This window comes from Hypomesus nipponensis, chromosome 6 (genome assembly GCF_054491055.1).
Source record: "Hypomesus nipponensis isolate SF chromosome 6, ASM5449105v1, whole genome shotgun sequence".
NCBI lineage: Eukaryota > Metazoa > Chordata > Actinopteri > Osmeriformes > Osmeridae > Hypomesus > Hypomesus nipponensis.
Window position 1 is genome coordinate 11307257 of NC_140366.1, and position 20244 is coordinate 11327500.

A 20244-nucleotide genomic window follows, 5' to 3' on the forward strand; every position below is an offset into this window, starting at 1 on the left:
AGATAAATATCATTGTTTATCTTCTTTTTCTTCCTCCAGTCATCCCTCCCTCTCTCCTTAGACTCTATCTCTTCCTCTCCATCCTACAGTCCCTCCCTTCCTCCATTGCTCTACTTGCCTGTACCCATTCCCGTATCCCACATTCTGCTGTTCTCCCATCCCTCCATCCCTCCATCCCTCCATCCCTCCATCCCTCCATCCCTCCATCCCTCCATCCCTCCCCCTATCCATCTCTGACTGCCTGCAGCAGGCCATGTAGAGAGCAGAGCAAGCCAGATAGGCTGCAAACGGTGCCAAGAGTCAGGATGATGAGGTCCAGCATTCGGCTCCACCCACTCAGCGCCGCCCAGCGCAGTCGCAGGTGGAACACGCAGGGCAGGATGAGGCTCATGGCTGCGCCCGTCACACTCCCTGTCAACCCCATCAGCAGGGAGAAGTGGGGTACAAGCTGAGCCAATAGGAAGGTGAGCAGCAAGAGCCCGCCCCTCAGGGCCACAGAGCCCGTCTCCAAGCCTCTTAGGGCCCTCAACCCCGCCCCAACCCTCCCTAGGACTCCACCCACAATAGACCCCGCCTCTTCTGGATTGGTAACAGACCCCGCCTCTTCCTCATCAACAACCCTACCTATAACCTCATTGACCCGGGAGCCTTCGTCGTCACAATTCAGTGTCCCAACAGACTCCACCCACGTCCCACCTGGAGGCCCCTCCCCTTCTTTACTCATAACCCCACCCCCTCTTATACTGGCCAGTAGGAGCTCAGTGGCAGCATAGAAGGGGAGGGGGAAAGAGAGCAGAGCCTTGGTGAGCAGACAGAGGTTGACCATCGTCCTCATGGGGGAAGGCAGGTTGTCGGTAATGACCTCGCGGGTGTTGGCCCCCCAGGTAAGAAAGGCCAGCAGGGAGAACAGGGTCTTCAGTAGACAGGCCAGGCCATGGGTCCAGCCCAGCATGGAGCAGAACTCCTGTCTGGAGAAACACATAGTAGACACACAAGATAAACCAAGCAGAACCACAATGAATTACTTTACTGTTCTACATCTCTCTATCCATTCTCCCTCCATCCTTTCTATCCCTTTATCCCTCTATCCCGCCATGGTTCTTCCTACATGCCTCCATCCTTTCTTTCATCCATCTATACATGTTTCTATCCCTCTATCCAGCGCTTAATTCATACCTGTTCTCCATGTTTCCTTCCAGCGTTGGCAGAAATATCTGGGAGGTGTAGCTGAAGATAATCACGCCCACCGACACCAGCATCCTATCATAGGGCACCAAAACAGGAAGAGTGTCCCAGGCCCAGCCCCCGGCCCCACCCAGGCAGTAGAACATGACCAGCAGAGTGGTGAGGAGCTGGGCCAAGGAGCAGAGCATGCTGAGCCTGGACACCACTTTCAGGTCAGCCAGCAGCAGGCAGGGCAGCAGCACCAGGAGAGGCACCAGGGGGCAGAGGGCTGCTGAGGTGCCTGGTGCCAGGGCCAGGGCCGGGGGTAAGGAGGACAGACTGTGGGCCAGGAGGTTGGTGCTCACCACCAGGTAGAGCGTGCAGGTCATGACCAGCTCCAGAAGCTGTGCCAGGTTAACCAGCCAGCCTCCCAGGCGAGGGTACAGCGGGCACAGGCCCCGGCAGCTGGCGTTGGCCACGTCCTCATAGGAGTCTCGCACGCGGACCGGGAGGCCGCTCTCGTCCTCCTCATACAGACAGGCCACCAGGATCTGGCCGGTGTAGTTACACACCACTGCAGCCAGGGGGAGCAGCACCAACCCTAGGTAGCCACTCTGGAGCAAGGCATAGGGCAGGCCCAGCACAAAGATACCCTAGGGTGAGAAGAGTGCGGTACAAAACAGTAGAGTACATTAGACTACTGTAGAACAACCAGTATGTCAATCAATCAGTCAATCAACCAGTCAGTCAGTCAGTCAGTCAGTCAGTCCAGAGACATGGTGTTTTGCTTTGGATCAGCACAATTTGTATTCATCCTAATTGGCTAGTCTGAGCACAATCTGGCTGCTTGCCCAATCACAGTTGGCAAACAATCTCTCCGGGGGAGGGTCTCTGTGATTTCATCGTCTAAAGCAGTGAACACCGAATATAAAGGAAGATTAACAGATCTACACAGTATTTTGATAATGATGAAAATGACGATGACGATGATGATGAAAATAATCACATTAAGTGATGATGATGTCAAAACTAATGGAGACTGGACAGTAGCAAAATAGAAGCCTCTGGAACCCTGCCTTTTCCTGCCACCACCAAGCAGGATAGAACCACCAGCTCAGAAGCAGCTGCTGTACACACAGCTCAGCAAACATAAACACAACAAACTCAAACGCATATTTACTTACATACTAATGCTATGCTGTAATTACTGAAATAGTTGTGTTTACCAGTGCCATACAAAATGGTTTTATGTTAATGTGGAGTCCATTCCCCTCAGTAAACAGGAATGATCTTTGGTACTCTCATGATGTTCTGTTTGTCAGGACAGGACAAGGGGACATTAGCTCCGGCTCTTTTCTTCTACTCTCTCCCTCTTCTCTTTTCTATCCTGCACTCTAATCCCCTCTCTCTTCTCCCCCCTCTCACATCTTCTCCTCTTGTGCCTCCCCTCTCCTCTTCTCTCCTCTCCTCTCCTCACCCCTCCTTCCCTCCCATCCCCTCCTCTCCCCCTCCCTTCTCCTCCTACCTGGATTGCATTGGTCACGTTCCAGCCTGCCTCCCAGGTAGTGATCCTGGGACTGGGAGTCTGACTCCTGGTCTGAGAAGAGTGGGGCTCCTGCTGGGTGTCGGGGCTGGAAGGAGGGGTTCCACAGCTGCTCTCCCTCCTGGTAGTCTGGTTTTGTTGAGCCTCCTCTACATATGTCCTGCTCAGCTCGTCCCTCTGTGCCAGCCCCAGAGCCTCTTCATCCTCCTGGTGGAACCAGGAGGTCCAGCCCAGCCCGACCCACCATCCCACCCGTTGCCCCCAGCCTTCACTGGGCTGTAGCCGCCACATCCTTTACTGGGGGTCTGGAGCTCTGTAGATGCTAGGGGAGATGAGAACGGGAGATCAGACTGGAGACAGACACAGACTCACCATGCAGAGGGGTACAAAGGGGATGGAGGTTGATTTGGCCAACCCTCCCTACACAAACACACACACAAACAAACACATACAAAAACATGCACACACACACACACACACACACACACACACACGTCAAGTTCACTTTAACATCATCCCATTGCTGATTGACAAGGGTGTCAATCTCCTGTTCAAGACCATACAGTTCACAATAAACACACATGCACATTCACCTTACCGAGTGGTTAAATTGCCTCTCTTTGACATTTAAATGGTTGAGCAGGCCAAGTGTGTATGTGTGTGCGTGTGTGCGTGTGTCTGTGTGCAAGTGCATATGTGTGTTTTCATCTGTGTGTGTGAGTGTGTGTGAGTGTGTGTGTGTGAGTGTGTGTGTGTGTGTGTGATGGGGTGACAGGCAGACTGGTGAGCTGTGACTCTATAATAACCCAGAGTGTTTATGCTGAGGACCCAGGCCTGATGCCTGAATAATCACCTGTAAGTGACCTCCTCCTCAGGGGGGTTGGAGCTAGGGGCTGGAGGTGGGACAAGAAGGAGGAGGAGGAGGAGGGAGCCATCTCTCTTCAGAAAACTTCTGGACAGTTTAGCAGGGTTCAGAATAGCTCAATAACAAGGATAAAGAATACAGTTAAACAGTGCTCTATCATGGAATCCAAAAGTTATACTGTGATAGGCTACAGGGCATAGCTGGTCTACTGTGATAGGCCATAGGCCAAACAGTTCCATTGTGATGTATGGCAGGCCAGAGCTGTCCAGATCTAACCTACAGCCCAGAGCAGGTCTGCTCTGATTAGCTCAGAGCGGGGCAGTCTCATAGAGTTAGGGCAGTCTCAATCAGTGCATTCTGGGACAGCAGAGGGAGCAGTGGAGGACCATGGAGAGGTCTGAACTCAACTAATGAACCCCAGCTGCATGTCAGTAGCTGCACCTACTGTCTAAAATCCACCACACCTTAACATTAGCTTGATGAACCCGTATACTATATATATATATATATATATATATATATATATATATATATATATATATTAGTGCTGTCAGTTTAACGCGTTATTAACGGCGTTAACGCAAACCCAAATTAACGGCGTCAATTATCTTATCGCGCGATTAACGCTCTTTTTGGCCTTTGTAGTTTTTTTCACATGCTGTTGCAACAACTACCGACGTTAGAAAAACTACAACGCCACACCGGATCTAGCTAGACCGGAAACAAAACAACAGGCACGCCAAACACTCGTTTGGCTTGCGATGGCTAAAGAGTAGTAGCAGAGCCCGTTTACGAATATTAGACATTCTCTGGTAGTAGGCTAACGTTACGTTTTGAGTGGATGACGAGCGCGAGATGCCGAAATGGATGCCAATAAGATTCTGAATGGAAAGTTTGCTTTTAAAAAGTTGCCAAATGGTTTTATTGACAAGACCAGTGATCTGTGTGTTTTGTCGTTGTAAACTGAGCTATCATCGCAGCACGTCCAGTCTGAAATACCACTTGATGGCCAAGCACACAGCTGATGCGAATTATCTGCCCCCTCGTCAAAGCCAGGCGATTGCAATGTTGTTTTCAATAAAAAAAATATTTGCACAAAGCAATCCGAACCACTTTTCTATGTTGATAAGAGCATTACAATTTGAAAAAAGATTTGGACAAAAAGAAATCAGGGACATTTAGAATAGATAAAAATATGCGATTAATTGTGATTAATCGCGAGTTAACTATGACATTAATGCGATTAATCGCGATTAAATATTTTAATCGTTTGACAGCACTAATATATATATATATATATATATATATATATATATATATATATATATATATATATATATATATATATATATATAGTTAGGCCTTTGCAGACTGAGTTTACCATCACCAGTTTCCTCTTGATTCAACAAAACCCAATAGTTTGTGTTTAAATATGCAAAAGGAATGACAAGGTTGTGTAAAATCAGTTTGCACCATTAGTGAGCAGGCAAATAAATCGGCAATCTTAAGAGACCTATATTTCCCCCTCTCATATATCTAATAACCTTTGTTAAAACGTTGCTACATTGATTTGGCTGTTGTAGTTGAAGTAAACGAGATGTGGCGCCTGAAGCAACAACGAAACTTTATCCATTCACTTTTCTCTTCTATTCCGTGCCGCCCCCTCCTAGTGAACCGGGGGACCGGGAGGGAGAGTTTTCTTTAACTTGTAAAAGTCACTCCGGTTGACATTCTCCCTCATACCCGCCGACGGAGAGAGAGAGCGAGTTCGCCAGACTGCACGCTGATGAAGAAATTACAGATTGGGAAATGAAAGTGCTGTCGTTCTTTACTCTCACAGCGTTGCTATGGCAATGCAGCCGAGCGCAGCAAAGGGGTGAGTCTATCGTTTGCCCAGTAGTTGCTTTGCTTGAAATATTTCTCTCACACTGTCTCCGTAAATGAGCGTGTAGGCCACCAATCTGTCCCCCTTCTAATTGCGCTAATTTCCCATGACGGGAAGATCGGCCTGTTATTTTCTCATTTTAGCAGAATAATGGAAAACATCTTTCAAAATTTGACCAACTTTTACTTAGAGTAGCCTATACAGAGCTGAAAACAGGTAGTCAGTTAGTTATTGTTCACCTATTTGCCGCATGTATTTTTACATACGGGAGTTCCATTTGAGTCATAATCATTATAGGCGCAGTCCAGTGTTCTGGAGTCTCCACGCTAGTCTGTCATCAAGACCAGTTAGAACGCACGATTAGCGAACCTATCCCAAGGTTCTCTGGCTCTAGCAGAACGATAAGATATCTTATCCCGTGAATCAATGAGCGTGGCGACATGGCGTGTCTGAGCTGCGGGAGGTGCATCATTACATGGGTGTCACACACACAGAGACCCCCCTCTATTTCTCAGATCAACTGGAGTCATCAACTAAGGTTTGAAGTCTAGGCCCAAAGATGAAGAATTATTCAGATCATTTGTGAAGTCGTTTTTTCATTTCAAATACAGATTCCAGCTGAGATAAGATGCTGATGCCATCTCCACTGTTTTATGTTGTTTTGAATCTCTGGGGGTGTTAGCGTGTGAAGTCTGAATGTGATGTTCATGTTGATGTGAGCGTGTGAACAATGACTAAATGACTAAATGTAAATGTAACATCCCTCTGTTCTCTGGCTAGTTGGGTCGAGCTGTCATCTCCTTCATTATCACCCCTTACCCTACCTGCTTTCCAGGTAGCTGGCTGGCTAGCCCTGGCTGGCTGGGCCCTGAATACCAGGCCCTGGATGACTAGCGTTTGGGTGCCTGTGCCCTGGGTGACTGGCCGTGGCAGTGTCCTTCCCTATGACAGAGAGTGTAGGACATGTGTTTACCATCAAACAGGTGTCTGTTGATTAGGTAGGAATCCTGTCAGTGCTAAAATTAGCCAGGTGCTAACAGAAAATAGATCTTCCACCTTCGTGTGTCCTTCGTCTCTTTCCCAGCCAGCAGGGAGTGAGACAGACACTCAGGCAGGGAGAGAGACAGGTAGGCAGCAGTGAGGTAAAATGACACACAGACAAGCTGGCAGGTTTGCAGACAAGGAATCAAGACGCTATAGAGGCAGGTACACAAGGAGGCAGACAGACAGACAAGGAGGAGACAGACAGACAGACAGACATGAGACAGACAGACAGACAATTCTTATCATGTTATCCAGAGAGAGAGACACACCTGTGTTTGGGTGTGTTCTGGATCTGTGTTCCCCCACAGCAAAGCAAGAACAAACTGACTCCAAAGAAGAAAGACTTCAGAATACTTACAGGAGAAAATCAATAGTCAATTTGTCTAGAGCTACAATAGGAACAGGCTCACTCTCTGGTCTGAGCTTACACACATCAATACTGATGAAAAGATGCTAAGAGTATGATTTGATAAATTGGTGCATGTGCTTGGAGGGCCATTTGAAATTGCTGTGTTTCTCAGAACTGTGAATAGCTGTCTAAAGCTGGGTGAGTGAGAGAGAGAGAAGGAGAGAAAGAGAGAGACACAAAGAACACAGAAGGAGAGAACAGAGAAGAGAGGAGAGTGAAAGAAGGAAAGAGAACAGAATGTTTGGAGCATAATAGCCAGGGAGAAACAGAGTGGGAAGAAATTTCTTGTTGACAGACATAGCAGATTCCTGTTCCTACACACACTCACACACACACACACACGCATACACACACACACACAAATCTATGCGAATGCACACACACACCACAGCTGCTCAAATGTGAAAAAGTGTGTGTTATAATTTTGACTAGTGGTTGTTCCCGTGGTATTATAGTACCGGTATACAAGTGTGTTTATCCAATGTTTTTGTATGTTCTATATTTTTGCGGGTCCATATGCATGCAGTATGTGTGTCAATCCAGCATGTGGATATGGGGCCACTAGAAACAAAAAATCTAGGATTATTTACTTAAATATCTTACTGTCTGGCTTGGGATTTGAACCAACAACCTTGTGGCTGCAGCCTCAAGCCTGGAGCCCATATGCGCTGTCCCAGAGGGCCAAGAGGTTTGACCTCTTACCCTTATGACATATTCATCACCCCCCGTCTACAACTGAGACCGAGAATTCCTTCTCTCTCTCATGAGGAGAGCACACCCCCTCCCTCTCCCCCCTGTCTATACTGCAAGGCCTCCTCATCCTGTGGTTACACATGGTGTCAATAACGCCTCAGGTTGATATTGACTCTCTGCGCTGACCTTTCGAGGTCGTGACCTATGACCTCTGGTTTGACCATCCTACTGGAAGCTCACAGTGTGCTCGTGCTCTACTACCTGGTTAATTCACCACAACACTGCTAACACAGTCGATCATTGATAACCCAACAACAACGTAATAACACGCTGAAAGCATCTCCTGCACCACTTACTACATGCACTATTTTCTATCATTTGGATGAAAGCTTTAATCTTTGTAATAACAAATGCACTGACAGTCCAGTCATTTTGTCGATGTGTAATAATTTCATAGAGGAGCGGAGTACACAGCAACATCTGTATTCTAGACACACACCTCACCCTCCCCCCCCCCGCACACACACACACGTACACAATCACACACCACATACACCTTCCCTGGCCCCGGTCCCAGACACATTCATTCAGTAGGTTGGGAATTGGGAATGGACTGGTGTTTCCAATAAATTAGACAAAGGAGGGAACAAAGGGCATGTGTGTGTGTATGTGTGTCTCCAAGAGGGAAGGTGATGATTATGTTGGGATTTGTAGTCCTGTACCTATGTATGTAGTCTTTAAGGTGCAGTATCATCTGGTCATGTAGGTGTAGCCAGTGTGTGTTCAGTTCCGGAGTTTTTTTAGATGAATTACTCCTCTGTTATAGACTTCAGTAGCAGGGAACTATGAGTTGGCATGTGAGGGGACGGTCCTCTTGGGGGGAATCCTTCAGAGGACACATTCTCAGGGTTGTCTGCGAACAAACAGGAAGTCCATTAGTTCACTCGCTGTCTGGATTGGTCCAAGTGCTGAATGTTCTTTGGCCGCAAGCACACTATGTGTAGGTGTGTCTTATTCAAGGTGAACAGGACATAAGATATATATGTGGTACAGCAAGCTGTAACTAGCTTGTCTAGCAATGCCTCTGTATAGCCCCAGCCCCAACCCCAACCCCAGCCTCAATGCATGCACACACAAACACACACACGCACACATACAACACACACACTCCAGGAGGGTTGACATGACACAGTGCCTATGTAGATGATAAGAGCTGGTATTAGGTAAAACACATCAACCTGAATCATAGCTCTGATAGCCCCCCCAATCATAGCCCCCCTCCTCCCCCTCTCCCCTCCCCGCTCTGCCCCCCCCCCTACCTCCCCCCCCCCTCCCTCCAGCCCCCCCGCCATAGCCCCCATAGCTCCAGAACCGCATAGATCACATCCCTATCTCAGCCCAGGGCTATAAACATAGCCTTTTAATGACTGCCATAATGATCACTATAATTGAAATAAGCGTTTCTGCAAAGCAAGCAAACTTTACTGGCTATTTTGTCAGTCGAATGCTTTTTATGATTGCATATTATCTCCAGGTCTCAGCCTGCTCAGGAGCTGTCCTGCGCCGCTCTGCTCCCACTGGATCTCCAGAGGACTGCTTGATCATTTGATTCTGTAATTAACATGAGTCAATGTTCTAATTAATTGATTAGCAGTTATTAGATATTTCAAAGCGGTGAGCTGGAAACGGATCTGTGTTGATGTAACGGAAGACTTTGATTCTCCTTCTAATGTTAGTTCTTTCATGCTTGTTTATAAGACTTAAGGCTTAGACTGAATAAGGAGGAGGAGGAGCGGGGGGGAGGGGGAGGGGGAGGAGGAGAACCTGGAGGAGGATAGGGGGAGGAGACGGGGAACAGAGTATTCAGGGTAATCAGTCAGGCTGTGCTGGCGTGTGTGTTTGTGTGTGTGTTTGTTTAGCATTAGTCTGTTTGTGCAGGGACTTTGTAATTTAAAACTAATTTTTACAAAATCAAATCTTTTTTGGGTTGGCTTTACTGGAAACACCAGGCTGATGGGGTTTCTAAGCTTATGAACAACATTACACACACAATATCTCACACATGCACTCCTTCACACACAAACAGACACCGTTGCACATACACACTGGATAGAATGCTATTAGATCAAAAACCATTAATGATTGGTCTAAAATGACACTGTTAGACTAGCCATTGAGTTATGCAAAAAACACCACACAGCTTATAGTGTACTTAGTAGTACATGTGCTTATAGCCACAAGTACTACAGGCAGACTCATTGATCGCTGATTGAGTTGCAGATGGATTTGAGGTTTTCACATAGATAGAAAAGTCAGGAAGAAGTTAGTAAGGCGTTGCTGGGAGGTTTTGAGGGCTTGTTTAGTAAAGAGATCTCATCTCAGAACAGGAAATAACATCAGTCTCTACTCAGGTTTACAGGGGCTTCTGGGTAATTGGAAATACAGATGTGTGTGCATGCTGTTCCAGGAAGAGGGATGTTGCCGTTGCGTGGGGGGAACACAGTGTCCAAGATGCTGAGAAAATATTTTTTTCTCCTCTCCCCCTATTTTGTATTTTACTATTATAAATACAAGGTTATGATTGATGAGCAGAGCAGAAATAGGAAACACTCGTGTTCTCTGAAAACATGAGGCAAAGATGGCCTATGCCTGGCTTGAGAGGGCCGGGGGCTAGAGAGAAACACACACACATACACATACACAGTACACACACTCACACTCTCTCGCACACACAAATGATGACTATTTCCCTCCTCTGTGATCCCTCTTTGGGCATCCTGTATCAAGGAATACACGTCACGACTAAGTACATATGCACACGAGCAAGTACACACACACTGACATGGGGGCAAGCATGTACACAATCTCACCACACACACAAGCATTGCTGTCTCATGTGAGATATAGCAGATCCTTCTAAGACTGAATGTGTGTATATGTGTTGCAGGTTCTGTCATTCCTGTAAGCTTTTTCCAGGAAGGTTTTTTCTCATGAGACCTGAACTCGCTTCCTGTGGGCGACAAGGCCCCAGCTTACATATCCACGTGTATACACACATAAACACACAGAATCAATACACACAAACACATGTACAGAAAAAACACACACACACACGTTTAAAAGCACTTCTAAGGATCATGTTGTTTAATTGTAATTTGATTAACTACATGCTCTTCTGGTTCTACCCATTGGATCTTACTTGCTTTTAACAATGTTTGCTTCATGTTTTGGCTACCCACACTGTTTTTGTTGTTTATGATCATTGACCTATGTACCTTTGTAAAGTTCTTTCTTGTAAGTGGCTTTGGATGAAAGTGTCTACTAAATGACTAAATGTAAATTTATACACACTCACACACCCAGCACACAAACACACACACACACAAATGTATATACTGTATATATACACTCTAACACTGCCTCATATGTAAACACACACTCTGATACACATACACACTCACACACAAACACACACCAGTGAAGCAACGAAGTGCAGGCTGTTTAACTGTGGTGTTCAACATCACTAATGATCAGCCATTTAAAGAGATGAGATATTCTCCTCCAATCACATCTCCCTTCATAACCCTGTATGGTGGCAGAACTGCTCGTTAAGCCAGACACAACCTTTTATGAACTCAAACACTTTATGGGCAGAAAGCAATCTAGATGTGCTGAGAAGCTGCCAGGCTGGATATCTGGGTGAGTTATGGTTCAGGCACCAGCAGCATCTCAGAGTCCCAGGCTAAGCAGCAGTTTACAGCCAACACTTCATCTCTATCAGCATACCCAGTGAACTGGAGCAGGAGAGGAGAGATGGGGAGGAACAGTGGAGCAGTAGGAGAATCGAGGAGAGGGTAGGAGAAGAGGGAAGGAGCAGAGAAAAGGAGATAGAACAGGAGAAGTGGCCTGTTGAGGTTGTTTTTCATCTCCTATCGTTTACATAATACAACAAAGAGTTTACTTGAAAATGTCCAAATATATAGCACAATTGTCAGAAGTTTACAGTAGGCTCTTCACATCAAGGTTTACACTAATATCATGAAAGATATTCATTGGAAACCTTTCAATTCAACTTGATCTGGATCAGCTCAAGCTGGATAGAAATATGCAACTTTTTTCTCTTTTACGTAAATGCAGCCATCCCAAAGCTGTGATGATTGCAGTGGTGTTTGTACGGCCCAGCTTAAGCCCCTGCAGATGGACTCTATAAAGTTGTTGAGGTCATATTCTGAAATACCTTGAATACTGTAAATCATGAGATGTCTCTTTTCCTTATCCTCCACATTCTAAAGAAAGGGATGTCAGTGTGTTTGAGCTGTCTGTGTGTTTGTGTGTGTGTGAATCCATGTTGGTGTTTGCATGTTTGTGCCAATGTGTGTAGCTGTGTCCGTGTGTCAGTGTGTGTAAGTGTGTGTGTGTGTTGGCCTTGGTCCTGATTAGACCAGGATGAGCTACCCCTTAAATCACACGAGTGCACCCTGGGAGATGGCGGCAGGGCCATCAGCCTGACACAGCAGGGACTTACCGGAGATTTACCGGTGACTGGGCCACTACCGGATAAATCAACATTACCACTTACCAGGAAAGGGAGGGGGAGAGAGAGGGAGAGAAGGAGGGGGAGAGAGAGGGGGAGAGAGAGGGAGAGAGGGTGGGGGAGAGAGAGGGAGAGGGAGGGGGAGGAAACAGTGGGAAGAGGGGCAGTGGAAGAGAGAGGGGAAAGGGGGAGGGACTGGGAGAGCAGGGGTAGAGGGTTGGGGGGGTTGGGGGGAGGAGAGAACAGGGGAAGAGGAGAGGGACGAATAGGATGTCAAAGTCTGGATCAAAGTACGTCAATATCTGTTGTTCATTCAATAGGGGGATCTTGTCGTGAAAACATAACTCTCACTATCGTGGACATTTGTGCTGTGTAATGATGACTTAGAGTGCTTGAAAAGATTGATCTGTGTTCAAATGTTTTTGTCTGAGGGAACCAGATCTGGCCGGTCTCAACAATGCAGACCCCAGTTTGCAAACACTCCTGGAGTAGTTACTGTAGCAGATCCGCTCCATTCAAACCTGACACGCAGCCAATCAGATAATTCTACCATGACACATTACTAATCAGATGGTTGTGCTGCCTCTCTGGAATTACCCCCAAATGTTGGTTTCTTGTGTGGAACATCCTCTCTTTTTCTCCACTTCCTCTCTCTCTTTTATCTCTATTCATTTCTCTCTCCCAATCCCCCCCCTCTCTCACTGGAATAAGTTCATTCTAAAATGTACCTCAGTTCTGATTTATGTTGTGATTCACTATTTTTCAATGTTTTTGATAATAGACTTATGGTGTGTTTGTGTGTTTGGCCTGTTTTTCTTATTATTGTTTGGTGTTTCGTTGTGCTATATGAGTTGCACTGGAATTGTCTGGAGTCTCTGGAGCTAGTATTGTGTCATGGTTGTAAAAGAGGTAGTTGTGTTATTGTTGAGTTGACCAACTGTTTAATGACAATTAATGACGAGGTGATAGATGTTGATGTGGTGTGGTCTAACTTTAGTCACTCTCACAGACGGCACTGGTACATGGATGTAGAGGGACAAGGGCTGGAGAGGGAGGGAGGGAGGGAGGGAGGGAGGGAGGGAGGGAGGGAGGGAGGGAGGGAGGGAGGGAGGGAGGGAGGGAGGGAGGGAGGGAGGGAGGGAGGGAGGGAGGGAGGGAGGGAGGGAGGGTGAACTGCAGGTGTTTGATACCTCATCAGATACTTGGTGTGAGTCCTCTCCTCCGCTCATCCCTCTCTTTCTCTTTCTTTCTTTCTTCTCTCTCTCTCTCTCTCTCTCTCTCTCTCTCTCTCTCTCTCTCTCTCTCTCTCTCTCTCTCTCTCTCACTCCATCTCTCCCTCAGAGTGATCATTGTTAGACAATATATTTTCTTTGGATCCTAGCCTGCTGCTTGTTGAGACAAGGATGATGATGATGATGATGAAGGTTATCCGTTTGTAGTCATTTCTCAGAAGTGTCACCATTGTGGACTGTATCTACAGCTACTCCCAACAGTTTCACTCTTTTTTAAGTGATGGTGTAGGTTTATTTTTTCATGCCACAGAAATATTTGTGTGAGTGTGTGTTTGCGTATCTTTGTGTGTGTTTTTACTCTGTCTATGTTTATACAGTCATTCTAGATACTTCCTGTCAAACCTCCACCTCTTGTATGACTTCCTTCATGTCAGAACCTTGATCCAATGTCAACATCTTAACATATGCAAACACACACACACACACTCCCTAAATACTTTCTGTAGTGAAGAGAAAAGCCAGTTTGGACATCCATCTCAGCTAGCAAGACCTCACGTGCTGTAACCAGGGTAACGACATGCCTCTTCTCGGACTGTCTGTCAGTGAGGGTGTCAAGCTCTCAACCTCTTATCCAATCAGGTTGTATCCTCAACCTCTCATCCAATCAGGTTGTACCTTATTGTACCTCTCATCCAGTCAAGTTAAACCTTTAACCTCTCATCAGTTTAGAGCACCCCGCAGTAACAACTTCCAAGGAAGTTGTGAGTGTCAGATCAGACGAGTGGGATCTTAGTGTGATAGAAGATTCTCTAGTGTGATGGACAGTGTGTTTGTGTGACAGAGGATGGGTCCTTGATAGGGTCTGTGTGTGATGAGATGATTAAGTAGTGGAATCATTTGCAGGCATCATTTGTTGACCTTCAATTGAAAAGGCTAATGTCAGCTCATCTGTGTTTTGGAACACGGTGCATTCCTTCAAATGGTCTGAAGTCAATTTCCTTTTGGAGTTGCTTCCTCCTTTGCAAGAAATATCATGATGCTAAGTGTTGCGTTTGGATGTTGTTGATCATTTTTAGCCAAGCTAAGCCAAACATCAGAGCATTTGCTGTGGTCAGCCGTGGTCCAAAATTGTAAACAGAAGTGTCTCTTCTCTCATGCTTATCTGCGTATCAGGTCGAGGCAGATAAGTGCAACTTTTATGGACTGTAAAATGCTCACTGCAGTTCACTCAGCAGCGTGACTGAAATATGCAAAAGTCAGGAAACTAAGCAGAATCTAAATGCACATGTCTTATCGAATCCAGGCTTCCTGGAAATTTCAAATCAGTTCCAATTGAACTGGTTCATGACACCCAACTCCTGTGTTAGTGTATTGTAGTGTGATAGAGGATTGTGTGACAAAATAATGTATCTGATAGAGGGTGTAAGAGTGATATAGAATGTGTGTGATGGGGGACTTGTGTGTGTGTGTAATAAGGGATGTGTGTGTCAGGGGATGTGTGTGTGTAAGGGGAGATGTATGATTGGGGATTTGTGAATGAGGAAGTGTGTCTGGTGGGGATGTGTGTGTGTGTGTGTAATTGGGGTCATGTGTGTATGCTAGGGGATGTGAACGGTGACGTGTGGGTAAGGGGATGGAGGTGCTAATGATGTGGGAATGTGGCTCAGTCAGATGGCGTCGGCCGTGTATCGATCCTAAACGTGTGCCTGGTATGTGAGACGGATGGGCGTTAAAGAAGGCACGCGAGGAGAGGGTGTGTGCTTGTGTGTGTGTGTGAGAGGTGATTGAGCATGGTGTGGTTAGGCTGTGGCATTGAGCTGAGATGATTCAGGGTTCAGAGCTGTAGCTGTCACCATGATGGATGCTGTCCAGATGAAAACTAAATGTTGGTGTATCAATCTGGCCCGCTGGCTGCCCTTTTTAATACCTGCTCTGTCTCTCCTTCGCCCCTCCCATCCATCCATCCTCCTCTCTCTCTCTCTCTCTCTCTCTCTCTCTCTCTCTCTCTCTCTCTCTCTCTCTCTCTCTCTCTCTCCTGTACACTCCCTCACTCTTTGGTCTCTGCTTTTCCTCATTTTCTTCTTCATATATTTCTGAAGGATGGAAAGGGCAGATCACCCTCATTATCTTCATAGTGCGTGTGTGTCTTTTCTCAGTGTGTTGAGTTTGCGTGGGGATATCTGTATGGGTGTTTAACTGTGTTTGTGTGTTAGTACGCATGGATGTTCATGGCATCTGTGTGTGTGTGTCTGTGCGTGGCTGTGATGAGGTGCTGGAAGGTTCCGGACAGCCAACTAGAATTTGTTTTGTCAACTTGAATGAAGGAACAGCAGCAGAACAATGAGCCTTATCGATCTGGTAGGGATGCACAGGGATGGGGGTGGGAGGAGGTGGAGGGAGAGAGAGACAGACGGCAGAGGAGAGGGAGTTCAGCTTAGTCATCTATTCTTCTCATAATATGAGACCCTCTGTCAGAACGAGCAGCTTCTCATTCTATCACACTCTGTTGTGTCTGCTGTGGTACACACACACACACACACACACACACACACACATACCAAAGACCATACATACACCTATTCCAGAGAGCTGAAATTGTACATTTCTTTTTATCAAGATGTCTTAGATCTATCTGTATGTTACTACTGGTCAGTATTTGTTTTTTCACCTACGTCTCCCACATTGCTACAACCGTGTCTGAACCAGTGTGAACCAATCTGAACAACAGTGTCTGAACCAGCTCTGTTAAAGTGGACAGCTCTCCTTCTGGGTCAGCTCCACCCTCTTACTCCGCAGGCCCTCACGGTGGGGTTTGAACCCAGGACTGCTGCTTGTCCTGCCAATGGGGTTCTAACCACCTCTGCTACAGAGGCCAGAATGTTCCTGGAGTGTGTAACAGCTCTGTGTTCAGACATTCATACGTTCAGATGTTCTTCACAGTTCATTGGCTCTGGACATCTGGAGAAACAGCTGGAAGTCATTCTGAGCAACGAGCCTCGGTCTCTTTGATACACAATCTGTTCCCACACAAACACACACAGCCAGACATACAGAAATCTTCAAATGTCTTCTTTCACTCCACTGTCTCGTTCTCTTCCCCTTTCGCATTCTCTGTCTCTCTCTCTCTCTCTGTCTCTCTCTGTCTCTCTCTCTCTCTCTCGGATATTTTTCTGTTCTCATTGAAACCCTGTGTCTAATCATTGCCAGTTGTTTCTCTGTGTGTGTCTCTTTGCCGGTGCCTCTTTGTCAGTGTATGTTTCTTTGTGTATTTCTGTGTGTATAGCCCTATCCTAGATACAGTATGTGTGTGTGTGTGTGTGTGTGTCTGTGGTGGGACAAGGACTCAGTACGGGACTGTAGACAGTAGACTGTCAGAGCCAGAGGGTCTGAGCTGATTGAACCTAAGCCAGCTGGGTAACATGAACCAGTGGTGGTGTTCCCCTGCCAAAGAGTTCCCACAGCACCCTGCGGGGAGAGCAGGGAGGAGAAGGAGGGAAGGGGTGGTCTGTTTGACACTGACCTGTATGGATATATGGAGCGTGGGTGAAGGGGGCTGGAAGGGTTCACGAAAAAATGGACGCTAAAATGAGCACATTGAATTCACATTGTGAAACGGACCAGAGAATAAAGAAAATGTCTTTCCAGTCAGCTCTCCTGAGTGTGTGTGTGTCAGTCTATAACAGATGCACCTGATCACTGAGGCTGATAGAATGAGGGCAACCTGACATTTTGTTTCTTCAAATGAGGGCTGTATTTTGTTGGTGTCGTCTCTGGTGACACACATATCAGTTGGTGCTTCTCTCAGGAATGTTCACCGGGATGTCTGATGAAATCTTGAGTGTCCATGAGCTTACTCTACCTTTCACGGTTAGATGGTGTCACAGACTCAACCGTCAACCTTTCAATTATGTCATTTCCTCTCTCCCCCCTCCCCCCCACAGGGTTGTTCCCGGCTGTGCTGAACCTGGCGTCCATGGCGAACATCTCGGCCAACGCCACGTGCGGAGAGACAGGGCCCGAGATGTTCTGTAAGCTGGTGGAGCACGTCCCTGGGCAGAGAGACGGGAACCCGCAGTGCCGTATCTGCAACCTGAAGAGTGACAGGGAGTTTGGTAAACAACACACACACCAAGCATACAAAGAGGACGACACACACAGGCTTACGCTCATCCTGGTTCCTAATTAATAATGGTGATTACCATAGCTGATCATTATGGAACATGAGTTAGACAGGGGAAGTTGATTGGGAAGGAGGTTGGGAGTGTTTGGCATGATTGGAATGGAAGGGTTCCTCTGCTAAACGGCTTTTGCAATTACAGCAGCTAATGAAGAGGTCAGCCAAAGCAGAGTTGCTGTGATTGGCTGTGTCTTGCCCCACCCACTTAATTGGAGCGATTTCAGGAATATCTCAGTATAGAGTTCTAGTAACTAGTGACAATGAGGTGACTTGCAACACTAACAGTCTTTCAGCTGTTTCTTTGGTTTCTGACGAGGTAAATGTCATATTTAAGTATTGTGATTGACAGTTTCATTTAGCTTGATTGTCTAACCCCAACATATACCCTACTGTAATTATGACTTTGATATTTTTTCTGAACTCTCTCTCCTTTTCTTCTCTCCTCCAGAGCGTCATCCTATCCAATTTGCTATAGATGGTACTAATCGCTGGTGGCAGAGTCCCACCATTAAGACAGGGATGGACTACCACTATGTCACCATCACTCTGGACTTACACCAGGTAGGACTCTCTCCCTCTTTCTCTCTCTCTCTCTCTCTCTCTCTCTCTCTCTCTCTCTCTCTCTCTCTCTCTCTCTCTCTCTCTCTCTCTCTCTCGCTCTCTCTCTCTCTCTCTCTCTCTCTCTCTCTCTCTCTCTCTCTCTCACACACACACACTCCCGTTCTTTCTCCCTCTCACACGCACTCACACTTACAATCACACACTCACACATGCACACTCAGTGCAGACTGGTTGTTTAGTCTGCAAGGGAGAACTGTGAGTAAACATCACGTACACATGATGATAAACATGATGATAAACATGATGTCAAACAGATCATGACAGCCTCCCCAAACAGTGTCTGCGTTCCCTACCCTGCCCCTTCCCCTCTTCCATCAATCCCCCATCCTCCTCTCAGCTACATTAGGTCTGAAAATCTCTGAGCAGGAAGTGTACTCCCAATGTGCATATATGCATGTGTATGTATGTCTATGTGTGCATGTGTGTGTGTGAGTATGTGTGGTGTGTGTGTGTGTGAGAATGCACAATGTGTGTGTACTCTATGTACGTGTCTCTGAGTATGCATGTCCAGTTCTCTCTACGCTGCACGCCCTTCATAAATCAAGCCAGCGCCTGGTTAATTAGCGATGGAGATCTGACAGGAGGAAGTGCAGAGGCAGACATTTTAACATGCTAATGAGATGCTAATGAGCTTCAGCCCATCACTCATCCTAGTCCCACTTGTCACCATGGCGATGGGATCAGTTCAAACACACGGCCCTGGAACGGGGACGACGACTATATACACAGACAAATGCACACACAGTCACATGAACGTCCTCACTGTTAACCTGATAGCACTGCTCCTATCTATTCCTCAGTATGATTATATTATGATACTCTGATACATATGATATGATCTCCATCCTAGGGTTAGTGCTATGTACTTCACACCGCACATCTGCCTGTCAGGAATTTACTATCAACAACCAACACATCCTACACACACATCTCACGATCATTTTAATTGGTACACCACCAACTACTTACTCTATTGAGCTTATCATCCACTGTTTGGTAGCTCACAACCAAGCTGTAAATACCGATTCTAGTTAGAGCTCAGTGCTGCTATACACCTCTGATATATTGTTAAAGTGGAAGTAGATACTCTTCATGTTATAAATGTTTAATTTTAAATATACTTCCTATTTCATGTGGATCATTGTAAATATTACCCAGGTTTTTTGTGTTTATAAATATTATTCAGGATTCATGCATGTGAATGTTGATATTCTTTGTACATTTGTCAGCGTGCATGTTTTATGCATGTGCACAAATATATTTTTTAATAGACAATCCTTTTTCTGTTACAGATCAGTGCCAACTAGACATAGCTGAGGTGTTATGAAGTCTATAGTAGAGTAGATGTTGTGAAACATACTAATTCTAGGGTGCGTGTATTGTGTGTGTTTACTGTATGTTTGTGTGCATGTGCATGATGAATGGGTGTGTGTGTGTATATTTGTTAACAGTGTTTGTGCATGCGTGTGTTTTACTATGTGTGTGTGTGTATGTGTGTGTGTAAGTATGTGTGCATGTGTGTGAGTGTGTGTGTTTACTGCGTGGTCAGCCAGTAAAATACAATCCTATTTAGTCTCCAGTCAGACGTATTTCCCCCGCGGCTGCTGGGCTTGCTGTCATCTCCCTCTCCAAATGAGACTGTGGCTACGCGCACCCCAGGCCCTGCCTGTGAGTGTGTGTGCGCATGTGTGTGTGAGTGCATGTGTGTGTATGTGTGTGATAGAGAGAGAGAGAGAGAATGTTATCGCCTGTGACATCAGCACTCTCATTTCCCCCTCGTTATCCTGAAGGCCTCACTGGAGTGGAAGAAGAATGATGGACACTGATGGGTGTGTGTGCGTGTGTGTGTATGTGCATGTGTGTGCATGTGTGTGCATCTGTGTATGTGTGTATTTGGTCTTGGTGGTATTGGGCAGTTGTAAATGAGATGGAGAATTGCAGCTATTAGTTTCTGCCTGTTTCTGTCTGTGTGCGGGTGTGTGTGTGATTTTGTGTGTGTTTGAGGAGAAGGGCTGAAAAACATCTACTCTTTGTCTTCTACCCGTAGGGCTGAAATAGTTATTTTTGGGGAGGTGTA

At 46.2% G+C, this 20244-nt stretch overlaps 2 protein-coding genes across 8 annotated transcripts in view; one reads left to right on the forward strand and one right to left on the reverse strand.

The window, feature by feature from the left end:
- Positions 1–223: 223 nt before the first annotated feature.
- LOC146287060 (vesicular inhibitory amino acid transporter) lies at positions 224–2998 on the reverse strand. Its single transcript, XM_084700361.1, has 3 exons — positions 2690–2998; positions 1177–1817; positions 224–968 (listed from the first exon to the last, which is right to left on the reverse strand). The coding sequence occupies exons 1-3, from the start codon at positions 2996–2998 to the stop codon at positions 224–226; spliced, it is 1695 nt and encodes a 564-aa protein (XP_084556487.1).
- Positions 2999–5311: 2313 nt separating this feature from the next.
- The window catches only part of lama2 (laminin, alpha 2), a 77829-nt gene continuing 62896 nt past the window's right edge, over positions 5312–20244 (forward strand). For all 7 annotated transcript variants that reach the window (XM_084699329.1, XM_084699331.1, XM_084699330.1 and 4 more), the window contains exons 1-3: positions 5312–5448; positions 17311–17481; positions 17995–18107. In XM_084699329.1, the coding sequence (XP_084555455.1) occupies positions 5382–5448; positions 17311–17481; positions 17995–18107 (351 nt within the window). In that variant the 5' untranslated portion in view covers positions 5312–5381. The remainder of the gene's footprint in view (positions 5449–17310; positions 17482–17994; positions 18108–20244) is intronic.

Coding starts and splice junctions, on each gene's coding strand:
- LOC146287060 (XM_084700361.1), bottom strand. CDS start 2,998: ATGTGGCGGCTACAGCCCAGTGAAGGCTGGGGGCAACGGGTGGGATGG. Junction 1,818..2,689: donor ACGTGACCAATGCAATCCAG/GTAGGAGGAGAA, acceptor TTCTCACCCTAG/GGTATCTTTGTGCTGGGCCT. Junction 969..1,176: donor GAAGGAAACATGGAGAACAG/GTATGAATTAAG, acceptor GTGTTTCTCCAG/ACAGGAGTTCTGCTCCATGC.